General features: G+C 37.0%; 1 protein-coding gene across 1 annotated transcript in view; it reads left to right on the forward strand.

Annotated features, from left to right (window-relative positions):
* The window catches only part of LOC141284396 (autophagy-related protein 16-1), a 42,208-nt gene that overhangs the window by 14,560 nt on the left and 13,994 nt on the right, over nucleotides 1-13,654 (forward strand). Inside the window, exons 4-5 of the mRNA XM_073817384.1 lie at nucleotides 10,278-10,427; nucleotides 13,183-13,230. Coding sequence (XP_073673485.1) covers nucleotides 10,278-10,427; nucleotides 13,183-13,230 — 198 coding nt within the window. The remainder of the gene's footprint in view (nucleotides 1-10,277; nucleotides 10,428-13,182; nucleotides 13,231-13,654) is intronic.

The raw sequence follows: 13,654 nt of genomic DNA on the forward strand, positions 1-13,654 counted from the left end.
TGACGGCCAGGTTTCTGTGTATAGGTTTAAGTGGGATAGACAGCAGTTTTACTATGTTTGCAGCAATTTCTAGTAATCATTAACATATAATGTACATTGATTGTGCATTGATAACTACGCTTTACAATAGCATTTTGTTCTGGGGGGTTATAAAGAGACGGCGTTAATATGTTCTCATACTCCTTGGCTGTCAAGCCTTAAGTGTAACTTTTAATCAATTAAATAATTGCACTATATTTTAATTCAGTTATATTTGGTTGATATTTTGAGAATATTTTGGTACTAAATAATATGTGCAATTAATGTAGTATCTAGGGTTAAAAAGTGTGGACAGACAAACAACTGGAAACTTGGCATCAGTTTTTTTTCATAGACAATGTCTATGTAACCTATTTGCTGACCAAAACTCTCCCTTTCTCATAACAGCATAAAAGCATGTATAACACCACAAACATGCATTAACTCTGCAATCAAGTGGCACTCTGTGACAAAACCACATTTGCCATTATAATTAATGGTTTACTCTGAAAGTGACGTGACGTCTAGTCATTACATAGACGTTTAAACCATGACAGGAGAAAAGCTTGACAACAAAAACAACAAATATTGCTTTGAATGACAAGAAATACGTGCAAGCCAAGAACAGAGCTACCGTTCTGGAAGAGCAATTGACGTGGCTGTGACGTAAATACTCATGTTTATGAAATGTTTAAAAGTGACACAACAATAGCTACTTATAGCAATGTTTGTCATGTTAAATGGACAGAATAACATAAATGTGGTTGATGTTTTAATAGTTAAAAACCATTTGATAAGAAGGCAGCGACAACATAAATTGTTGTTTGTTTGTTTTTGTCCTCCACTGAGTCAGAAATCTTCACTTTGGTAGCATTTCCATGCACTAAATGTTCCAGTTTTGTTCTTTTCTATAGGTTTCTAAATCGCTGCTGTCAGTGATTTGTTCATAGTCAATCACTTGGTAAATATAAAATGTTATCTCTAAAAACCTGGTGATTTATTTATTTATTTTTCTCCTGATTGTTGACAGTATTTTCTACAACTGCATTTACAATTTCAGCACTTGGATGAGCTAAATACTGCTGAATGAAAGAAATTAAGTGATGGTGTTTGGATTCAAACAAATACTTTTTTTACATTTCTGTTATCAGTCAGCTCTCTAAATTAGATTAAGGTCTTTTCCAAATCTTCATTTGATAACGCATCTACAACAACCAAATACAGTGTTTAGCATAATATACAATTAATTCAGCAAAACAAAGAGTATACCCTGTGCATGCAAATAGCCCAGATTGGGAGCACTGGGAGAAATTGCCAGACCACCCGAATTTATTAGAATATATGTAGGATTATTGGCAAAAATTATACCATGTGTTATACTGTTATACTCGCAGGGACAGTACGCTTGGAAATAATATTTCACGTTTTTGATTGCATTCATTAGATCTTTTTGTACTGCGCCAGCAACCCAATAATAGCAGTAGGTTTTGTGCTTTTGGTACAAAATCTGTCAGTTTTATAGCGAAGTAAAAAGCAGTGTTGGGCAGTAGCGTCGCTACAAGTAGTGACGCTACTAGCTTAACTACATTTCTCAGTAGCGTGGTGGTAGCGTCGCTGCTTTCTGAATCATATAGCTTTTCAGTAGCTAAGCTATTATTTTGATCAAGTAGCGCGGTAGCGTCAACAAAAGCTACAAGCTATATATTTTTCTATACTTTAAGCTCAAATCGGAAATATAGCTGCTACGGATCACTGATGCTGGGTCAGTAAGCGGCGCCACCGCCACTAAACCTCGTGACGCCATTGGCTCATTAAACTGTCAGTCAAACCGTATTATTCCTCCCGTCTCTCTAGTGAATGAAGTGCGGCGCGCAGTTTGAAGCATCTCAGCGTGTTTGCAGACTTGAGATAAATAAAGAAGTGTTGATTGAAAAGTACATGTTTTCTGTATTTATAATACAGCACTGTATTTATAAAGGCTAATGTTTTTTTTTGCATTCGAGGAGATGAGAAAAGTGTGTCTTAGTCTAGCATTTGTTGTCGACACAACCAAATTGCTTATGTGAAGCGCTGAATCTTTATATTTTAGCTAAATGTCAGAAAAAAAACTGAGCGCCCAACAGTGATGCGTGGGTCAATGTATAAGCAACCCGAACCCGACCGACGTTTTCAACTAACCCGCCCGCAACTCGGACCGCAAAATAAAAAAAGAAAATATTGTACCCGACCCGCTTCCTGACCCGCATGTTTAATATTTGCGACTGACACCATCGATTATATGTGGCTATGCATTGGTGGAGATGCGTTCACTGTCAAACATCATTCGGCATTAATTAGGTAATTTTGTCAAAAGAAATGTTCTTGATTACAAAAAAATACAGATTGTTCTCGTTGTGATTTAGTTTGTCTTGCCTTTATACAGATTTAAATAGTTTCATTTTCGAAGTAGGCTACTCTAAATTATGTCAGTGATTCTCCGATGTTTAAATATGATCAAGAGTTATTTTATTTCGATCTACAGTAATAAAAGTTAAGAAAAAGATTATCCTATATAGCCCTAAATATTAGAGACTATAAGCTAATTCCTTTTTTCTTAACTTTTATTCTTCTAAAAATTATCAAGAATATTAAATCAACTTAATAGGCTAGGTTAACGACTTTTCTTATACAAACATGCACTTCAAAACGAAGTTTTCATATAGAAATTCAGGAATCACGGATATGACAAAATAATATTAGTTTGTGTGTATATATATATATATATAGCTATAATAGTTGTATCAAATGAATAAGGAAATTATAGTGCCTTGAATTTATTAAGTAATGCTTAATTTCGTTCGTTTCGCTCTCTGGAAATGTAAAGAAAAAATACCGTTTTTATTCGGAATTCGTTTTTAATCCCTGGTTTTAAACAAGCATATACATGAGATAACTTATATATTATTGCTTGAACAAACGTTTAAAAATATTCCTTTATACAGATTTAAATAGTTTCATTTTCGAAGTAGGCTACTCTAAATTATGTCAGTGATTCTCCGATGTTAAATATGATCAATAATTATTTTATTTCGATCTACAGTGTAATAAAAGTTAAGAAAAAGATTAGCCTGTACCCCTAAATATTAGAGACTAAAGCTAATTCCTTTTTTCTTAACTTGTATTCTTCTAAAAATTATCAAGAATATCAAATCAACTTAATAGGCTAGGTTAACGACTTTTCTTATACCAACATAACGAATACACTTCAAAACGAAGTTTTCATATATAAAATCAGGAATCACGAATATGACAAAATAATATTATTTATATATATATATATATATATATATATATATATATATATATATATATATATATATATTAATTGTGTAGCTATAATAGTTGTTAATAATAGGAAATTATAGTGCCTTGAATTTATTAAGTAATGCTTAATTTCGTTCGTTTCGCTCTCTGGAAATGTAAAGAAAAAATACCGTTTTTATTTGGAATTCGTTTTTAATCCCTGGTTTTAAACAAGCATATACATGAGATAATTTATATATTATTGCTTGAATAAACGTTAAAAAATTGTGCTGAATTTTATAATTAAGGAAATTAAACATACCTAGGCATTTGAAAAGACATAGTGAAATGTGTCTAATTCCAAAAAGAAAGAGAAACATTGGACATAATCAAAATATTCGAGACATTTATTAGGAATACCATTTTCTTAACGATTGATGCTGCATGTGTTTATCTAGTCTAATCGAAGTGTGCGTCTCTCCCTCCCCTGACTTTCCCAACAAAAATCCCACCCCCTCTCAGAAAATACATAAAGCTGACATTACTGAGCTATGTGCGTTTAAAAGTAGCCTATTAAAATGGTACAATGGCATTGCTCAGTTCAACGTGTTGGGAAATCGGGCATTTTGTCCCGCGTCAGCATTTATTCCACAGTTAATAACGCTCAACATTCAAAAGGTAAATATTATTCAGCCAATAAAGTGTAGGTCTATGTATTTCATAGAAAAATATGTCTAGTACTATATAAATTACAAAGGTTTAATTGGCATCTTTATTTCAAACGACCCGACCGACCGCGACCCGAATATCATTAAAAATATTTTTGGATGACTCGTAACCGCGGGCACCCGCTCATTTCGGATCAACCCGCGCATCACTGGCGCCCACATAGCAACATAAAACTGTATAATCTGCAATGCAAAACGTAGTATTAGAACTAGTGATGGGCGCCTTGATTTTAGTCTTTGAAGCAGGCTAGTGCTCTGGGAAGATCTCAAACTCAGAAGTACGAGATGGGGAGTGGGGTGTGTGTGTCAAATTCATGGCGAAAGGCAAAATGTTTTGGTTCGTTCTTAGCAAAAACAAACAAATTATAATAATCTTTGCTAATATTCGTGATACTTCAAACTGCTTTGGACTTTGCGGTATCGAATTATGCCTTTACTCTGACCAAAATGACAGAATATGCCATTCAGCTGTTTGATCGCGCCGGTGTCTTATTACGCGCACACTATCACTGCAGCTGTTCATTTGAAAAATAAAACACAGTCACCCAAAATTTACACTAGTCAATTTAAATAGTGTGTATTACATGCAGTTCAGCGTGACCACCGGTCCTGTGGCACATTTTTGCTCATCATGATATTTTCCGTCGACGTGCATGAAGTACAAAGCTTACCCAATGCATAATAATTTCGCTTCAAATACATTGCAGAAATGGATCTTTTTTATTTGTGGCTAGAGAGGTAGTCTACATAAGCCCAACTTTACTTTCAGTTTCACATTTAATTTGTTTTGGATTGTTTAGGCAAATTTATTTATTTCATCATTGTTTTTTTTCTGAATAAGGTTAAAGTTAAAGGAGTTGTTGTGGAATTTCATGTTTTCCCTGTTTTATTTGTTTAATATTCTGAAACTGGTGCCATTTTTTTTTTTTTTTTTTTTTTTTTTTTTTCAAGAAAGAATTCAACCCCCCAAAATATGAGATAAATCCAGCCCTGTACATGATACTGATTTTTGTTGCCAAATTGGTTTGGAAGAGTGGTTGAATAAACAATTAAACGGAACTTGTATGCCTGTATGACTGACAATTTAATTGATCACTGAGAGAGCATTGACTTGGTATGATGTTGGTTCAATAGAAAAATGAAATTTATAAAATAGCTTAGATGTAGTGAACTACTTTTGCCATGATGCTGTAGCTTAGCTTGCTACATTACCCAAGGCTGTAGCTTTAGTGTAGTTAAGCTTAATTTAATGAGGAGTAACTGTTAGCTTAGCTCACTACATTTTCCAAGTAGCTTGCCCATCACTGGTAAAAAGTGAGGAAACCGATTGCACTAAAAAAGTGAAATAGGAATAGTATGTTGTTGTTTAATTATGTACAGTCAAGCCCGAAATTATTCATGCCCCTGGAAAATTAATTTTATTCAACCAGCAAGTTTTTTTTGACCGGAAATTACACAGGCTTCTCCCAAAAGTTAATAAGACGATGTACAAGAGGCATCATTGTTGAAAAAATATTTCTCAGCTTTTATTTACATTTGAACAAAAAGTAGCATGTCCAAAATTATTCATACCCTTCTCAATAATCAATAGAAAAGCCTTTATTGGCTATTACAGCAATCAAACGCTTCCTATAATTGCTGGCCAGCTTTTTGCATGTCTCCATTGGTATTTTTTCCCATTTGTCTTTAGCGATGAGCTCCAACTCTTTCAGGTTGGAGGGTCTCCTTGCCATCACCCTGATCTTTAGGTCCCTCCACAGATTCTCAATGGGATTTAAGTCAGGACTCTGGCTGGGCCACTGCAAAACGTTAATGTTTTTGTCTGCTAACCATTTCTTCACGACTTTTGCTGTGTGCTTTGGGTCGTTGTCGTGCTGAAATGTCCACTGGTGCCCAAGGCCAAGTTTCTCTGCAGACTGCCTGATGTTGTTGTTGAGAATTTTGATGTATTGCTCCTTTTTCATGGTGCCATTTACTGTGATTAGGTCTGGTCCACCGGCTAAAAAAACAAAACCCAAAACATTAGGTTCCCACCACCATGTTTGACAGTGGGGATGGTGTTCTTAGGGTTATAGGCTTCTCCTTTTTTACGGCAAATGAAGGCTACATCATTGTGGCCAAACAATTCAATTTTTGTTTCATCTGACCATAAAACAGAAGACCAGAAGTCTTCTTCTTTGTCCAGATGAGCATTTGCAAAGGCCAAGCGGGCTTTTGTGTGCCTTATCTGGAGAAGTGGTGTCCTCCTTGGTCTGTGTCCGTGGAACCCAGCGATGTGCAATGTCCGTTGGACTGTCTGCCTTGAGATGTTGCCACCAGCAGAGCCCAGATTCATCCTTGGATTCTTTTTTTACCTCTCTCAATATCCTCCTGGCCAGCACAGGTGTCACTTTTGGCTTCCGACCACGTCCTCTGAGATTTTTCACAGTGCGGAACGTCTTGTATTTTTTAATAATACTTTGCACTTTAGCCACTGAAACTTCAAAACATTTAGATATGGTCTTATAGCCCTTTCCTGACTTGTGAGCAGCCACAATGCACAGCCGTAGGTCCTCAGTGAGCTCCTTTGTCCTAGCCATGACTGTCCACAAACCAACAGCAGAGAGCTTCTGTTTTTCACCTGTTGAGTTGATTAAAACAGCTGCTCTCAATGAATCAGGGTAATTAGGATCCTTTAGAACAGCTTGGACTATTTGGAATGGTATAGAACTTTGGATTTTCCCATAGACTGTGACAGTTTGCAAAGGGTATGAATAATTTTGGACATGCCGCTTTTTGTTCAAATGTAAATAAAACATGAGAAATATTTTTTCCACAATGATGCCTCTTGTATATCGTCTTATTATCTTTTGGGAGAAGCCTGTGTCATTTCTGGTTGAATAAAAGTAACTTTAAGTCAGAATTTACCAGGGGCTTGACTGTATCTTGTTTTACTTGCATTGAAAGTAGCTGTAACTTAACAAAACCTAGTAAGTATAGCAACTAAGTAAAGGCAACTAATTATATCTAAGTAAGGTAATTTACCAGTTTTAACAGTGTAGCTTCTTCTTCAAGTGTTCAGATTTTGGTTCTAGAAATGTGAGCAAATGGGTGTGTTTTTAATTAAATAATGTCTCATTTGCTTATTTAAAGTGCCCCTATTATGCCATGTTAAAGGTAGTTAATATTGTTGTATTAGTCTCTTAAAACAGGTTTACATGTATGCAAGTTCAAAAAACAGTTTTCTCCAAAATTAGATTTAATTTTACCCCGTTTCTAAATGATTCGTAAACGACTCGTGTGAAGCAGTTCGAAGAATCAGTCTCTCTAAACCCCTCCTTTCAGTGAGCCCTCACTGCTGTGATTGGTCAGATGGTGCAGTCCTTTTGGATTGGTCTACCGCTTCAGCGCAAAAACGAAACGCCCATTGGCATAACTGAATGACAGCTGTGGAGACCTGTTAATGCATAGAAAAGATAGCCTCGATTTTACCCTATCATTTCGAGCCGGAGTCTGACAATGAAACGGTTGAAGTGGCACATCGACAAGAAACTGTTTTGCAAGCACGACTGGAGCAGGACGTTTCTCAGTGGGTGTCATATGCTAACTGTGGAAAGTGCTTGCAATTTGCTTTTGTAAGCGAACCGGGCACACCTCTACGTTGTGAACTTCAACACTGTACAATCCATAACACTGCGTTAAGCCATCGTTTATCATTATCATTACTTAAACTAATAAGGCAGACAGACAGTCAAGCTGCATCAATCACAATTTTTAGACTACATTGCACTCACAGCTGAACAACAGAACTACAGAAACGCAAGTTAGCCGCTTACCAAGACATGTGCGGGGTTGTTATACACACCATAACGTACACAAAGACGTATTTTGAACGATCGCTAGAAAATACAATCATCAATTATTAATCATACTTCAGAGGTAGAAGTTCAGAGGAGCGAGCCGGTCCAAATAAACTGGGCACTGATCCATTTTTTAAAACCAAGCGTTCGGTGAATCTCGCGTTGTAACGTTACTCCCCAAGATTGGAAAAGCAGTCATCAGTAAAATGACGCGAACACAACACAAGATTGGAATTGGACTGCTGAGGTGTTGAAAAAATGTATGTTAACCACTCATTCTTGGTAGTTTCATCTTTCGGAAGAAAGATGAACAAATTCACTCTCACAGCGCAGGGCGTCTTCTTGACATGATGTAATCCACGTGAAAATGGTAGGCCTACTGTTTGTGGGCGGGCAAGTTGTTTGCGACATAGAACGTGGGCGGACATTACGCAAATGTGTAGCTCGTGACGTGTGGCCGTTACAGAAAAAGATTCGAATTGCTGACGACTCGTTTAGGCGAATGTGAGCCGACTCTTTTTTTTGATAGACAACAACTTCATTTATAGTGCACTGTCGGCGTCACAACTTTGCAGATAGTTTATGTTCACATACAGCTACATGACACACTACATGAAATATCATATTTGAAAAGGCATAATAGGGGCACTTTAAACATTACATTTCAGAAAACTTGTAATACAAAACAGTAGTCTTAATGTGTTGTGACCAGTCAGCTGGGGAAGTATTGTGATACTTTATTTAAAAATGTTACCCTATTCATACCCTATGTCAAACACAAGTGATGTGGTAAGAACAGCTTACATCATTGGGAACTGAATATTAATAGTGTTGGTGTAGAGCTGGTCAAGTTTTCTTGAGCAAGGCTGTTGGAAGTCACTTCGTAACGGTCGAAGCGACCCTGTAATAATACGCCTCATTTGTTGCGTAACCCTCCTTATTCAGAATCTCAGTTGGTTTCGATTGCTCTGATTGGATAAGAGATGTAAAATAATAGCACCAAGGATGTTAGTTCAGCAAAGTCCTCTTCTCCATAGGCCACAAAGCCTCACGGTGAGCGTAATTCACCTTTCAGCATGAAGAAGACAATATAGATGACGCCACAGAGGTAGAAAGAGAGCCATTATTTACACCACGTCTCAGTCCTTGACATATCTCATTCACTCCCAGCAACCACAGCTTTCAGCTGCCAAGGAGCCGACGGCTCGCTTGTCTCCTAGCAACCGTCAGCCCACATAATTGTCTCTCCTCTCATCTTGTTGTAATGGGATTTGTGCTATATTATGACATTTGCGTTCTTCTCCGTGCAACGCTTTGACTATTTTTGATTCTTTGGGAAAAGAAGAATTACTTTTAAGTGGCAATTTAACGACGGGCGCGTTCACTAAACATCCCTTGTTTAATAAGCATCCACAATATGTGTGTCGCTTTAAGAGGCAATAAACACTCGAGCCTGTCTCTGCGATTGAAATTCAAATGATTGTCTTGCGCAACGTTCAGAAAAACGAGGCTCCTACGGTTTACCGAGCGACACCCCGGATGTCGTAAATGTTAAATGCCTTGAGATTCGCAATCTTTCCCCTTGTCCTTGTCCAGATGATAACTTGTTAGAATATAAAAGGAAACAGCAGACTGTGACCTCAGGCTGCACATCTGCAGTCGTGTCTCTTGTCTTGTTAAGTACATCAGTCATAGTGTAATGAGACAAACTATCATGACATCAGTCTCCTTAACCTCGATGGAGAGCTGCACTTGACAGATTTCAGACTTTCAGATGGGCCTTAAGCATTATGGTGCTTGATCTGTCCTAATATACAATACACAAGTAATATGAGGCCTGATGGCGAGAACGACAACTAGTGACACTTGGCTCAAACAGGGTTCACATTACATATGGAAAATACATTACATTGAAAAGACACTTTTTTTAATCAATAGGTATTATCATTACTTATTAGGGGCCAAGTACCGCAGGTGCGATGGCACCTGTTGTATCCGTTAGTGTTCTTTTTTTTTCCGCTCTGGAAACTATTTTGTTTTTTGATTTTCTGGACTATTTTGTTTTTAATTTCTGGGGGAAAAAATGAGTAATTACAGCCATTTAACAGTTGAGTATAATTGAAAGCCAAGATTAAACTGCACATTATTAGGTTTTTGTGTGTGTGTATGTGGGTGTGTGTGTTATTTATTAACAATTACAGAACATTAACAATATTATAACAGCTTTTATTTTAATGAAAATACATTAACTACTTAAGAAATGTAAATAATAAATGCTGTGTTAATTATTTTTAGTGCATTAATTGAATGTTATTCCCATATTGTATTATGTTTACCTGTTTGTTGTTTTAACACTCAGTTACACTAAAATATGATGGTAAAATGAAATTTGGTTGTCTGTATTCTGTAGGGCAGGGACCTGCACACAGGAAGTGCCTCTTCAGGGCAAAGTGACGTCGTTGGACCTTTGCCCCAACCACAGGCAGCTGCTCAGCTGCTCCAGGGATGACATCCTGCAGCTGGTTGATCTGAGAAAGAGTAACGACAGGGTGGCCTTCAGGTACAAACACACAGAGAGGAGGTTAGGCACAGGTGGCAGTGTATTTTTAAAAACGGAATACACAGAAATAGATTTTATGTACGGTTAAAAATTACACTTTCTGAGCAAAAAAAAAACTGCAACTGGGCAGTAAGTTAATTAGAAACTGCAACATACATGTTTATAATAATAAATGATAAGATCATGAGTGATCCTCAAAACTCATATAATATCAAATGTTTTTTTATTAATATAAATTAATATAATAATTGCTTAAATTAATATAATAATTAATACTTTTGACTTTTGATTTTCTTAAAAATGGTTTAAAGGCTGAAATGTCAAGTTTATTATGTTATAAAAACTTTTTGTTTTTGTAAAATCTTGTATCTGAACTGTAAATCATGCTTTTTACCGTCATTTTACAGTTTAATATGTTACTATAGACATTGCCCTCCCTGCTAAAAAAAAAAACAGCTAAAACCAGCCTAAGCTGGTTGGCTGGTTGGCTGGTCTTAGCTGGTTTAAGCTGGAAGTAGCTGGTCTCCCAGCTGGAACAACCAGCTAAAACCAGCCTGACCAGCCTAGCCAGGCTGGGAGACCAGCTAAAACCAGCTATTTCCAGCTTAAACCAGCCTGACCAGCTAAGGAAGTGGCCAAAACCCCTTTAAAAACCAGCCTGCTGACCAGCTAAGACCAGGCTGGATGACCAGCTAAAACCAGCCAACCAACATAGGCTGGTTTTAGCTGTTTTTTTTTTTACCGTTCATATGGTATTCATTTTATTTGTGTCTTAAAAAAAGGTCTTTTAGACCCGGTTTCACAGACAGGGCTTATCTTAAATTAAGTTGTATTAAATACTTCTTAAACATTCTTCAAAACATTTGGGATAATGTAAGTACACAGGTCAGCAAAATATATAACAGTGTTCTAGTGGTTTTTGGATATTTTAGTAAAAAAAAAAAAAACTTAAATATTCTACCTTTAAAAGTGACAGTAAAGTTTTGAATTGTTACAAAAAATTGATTTAAAATAAATCATTTGCCATAATTTATAAAAGTTGAAATGCATAAAAATGTATCCAAACTTTTGAATAGTAATGTATATACAGTGGTGTGAAAAAGTGTTGGCCCCCTTCCTGATTTTTTTTTTTTTTTTGCATGTTTGTCACACTTTAATGTTTCAGATCATCAAACAAATTTAAATATTAATCAAAGATAACACAAGTAAACACAGCATGCAGTTTTTGAATGAAGTTTTTTTTATTATAACGGGAAAACAAAATCTAAACCCACATAGCCCTGTGTGAAAAAGTGTTTGCCCCCTAAACTTAATAACTGGTTGGGCCACCCTTAGCAGCAACAACTGCAATCAAGCGTTTGCCATAACTTGCAATGAGTCTGTTACAGCGCTGTGCAGGAATTTTGGCCCATTCATCTTGGCAGAATTGTTGTAATTCAGCCACATTGGAGGGTTTTCGAGCATGAACCGCCTTTTTAAGGTCATGTCAAAGCATCTCAATAGGATTCAGGTCAGGACTTTGACTAGGCCACTCCAAAGTCTTCATTTTGTTTTTCTTCAGCCATTCAGAGGTGGATTTGCTGATGTGTTGGATCATTGTCCTACTGCAGAACCCAAGTTCGCTTCAGCTTGAGGTCACAAACAGATGGCCGGACATTGTCCTTCAGGATTTTTTGGTAGACAGCAGAATTCATGGTTCCATTTCTCACAAGCAAGTCTTCCAGGTCCAGAAGCAGCAAAACAGCCCCAGACCATCACACTACCACCACCATATTTTACTGTTGGTATGAAATGCTGTGTTACTTTTACGCCAGATGTAATGGGACACACACCTTCCAAAAAGTTCAACTTTTGTCTCGTCAGTCCACAGAGTATTTTCCCAAAAGTCTTGGAGATCATCAAGATGTGTTCTGGCAAAACTGAGACGAGCCTTTATGTTCTTTTTGCTCAGCAGTGGTTTTCGTCTTGGAACTCTGCCATGCAGGCCTTTTTTGCCCAGTCTCTTTCTTATGGTGGAATCATGAACACTGACCTGAACTGAAGCAAGAGAGGCCTGCAGTTCGTTAGTTGTTTTTGTTGGGTCTTTTGTGATCTCTTGGATGAGTCTCTGCGCTCTTGGGGTAATTTTGGTCGGCCGGCCACTCCTGGGAAGGTTCACCACTGTTCCATGTTTACGCCATTTGTAGATAATGGCTCTTACTGTGGTTCGCTCGAGTCCCAAACACTTTTTCACACAGGGCTGCATGTTATGTTTACTTGTGTTATCTTTGATTAATATTTAAATTTGTTTGATGATCTGAAACATTAAAGTGTGACAAACATGCAAAAAAATTAAAAATCATTAAGGAGGCCAACACTTTTTCACACCACTGTGTCTTATATACACATGGTAGATGACAGTGGCAATTTTCTAAATACACACATAGTTTTTGTTATGATATACAGTGAGAAAGTTTTGCAATGGGCTTACAATGTTTATGAAAGTTTCAAGAGACAAAGAAATGAATTTGTTATTTAAACCATTAATCATGCATATTCAATACACTGACACCATTGACAGAACGGTTCTCTTCCACATTATCCTTTGTTTTAAAGCAAGCCCAAATGCAATAACAGGAAAACTAGTTATATAGACAGAACATAGCCTGAAGCAGTTTAAAAAGTATGTTTATATAAAGCAGAATGAGCACTCTAATTAGTTTTGTTCATTTTATAGAAGACTCAAGAATTTCTCTGTTTTTCTTGCTTGTTTCAGAGCGGAGGGTTTCAAATGTGGAAGTGACAGCACCAAGGCCATCTTCAGGTGAGTGAGATCAAACAGGAACCATCCATCAATATTGAGTTTGCAGACCACTGTCTGTGCAGTAATAGGGCATGTCTGTGCTGTCTCATTCAAGATGGCATGCGGCGTGATGCTTACAACCCTTGAAACATACTGCTGTATTGTTGAGCGCTTCTGGCATGTATACGCCAACTCTGTTTTGCAGTCTTGACTTTTTTTCCGTAGTTTTTGGAGAGGTCATGTGGATTTACACATAGATGGAAAATCCAATTCTGCTACCATAATGAACGGGGAAAGGCTCTGACCCCCCTGAGTAAAGATAGCTGGCGAGATGGATTTCATTTGTTACTCTTGTCACTTTGTAGTTTCAGCAGAAGTCACGTCTTGTCTCTCAGGTAAAAGTCTGGATTATCCTGACCGTGCAGGTGCATAATATTTTCGGGTG

Source organism: Garra rufa, chromosome 14 (assembly GCF_049309525.1).
Source record: "Garra rufa chromosome 14, GarRuf1.0, whole genome shotgun sequence".
NCBI classification, from domain to species: domain Eukaryota; kingdom Metazoa; phylum Chordata; class Actinopteri; order Cypriniformes; family Cyprinidae; genus Garra; species Garra rufa.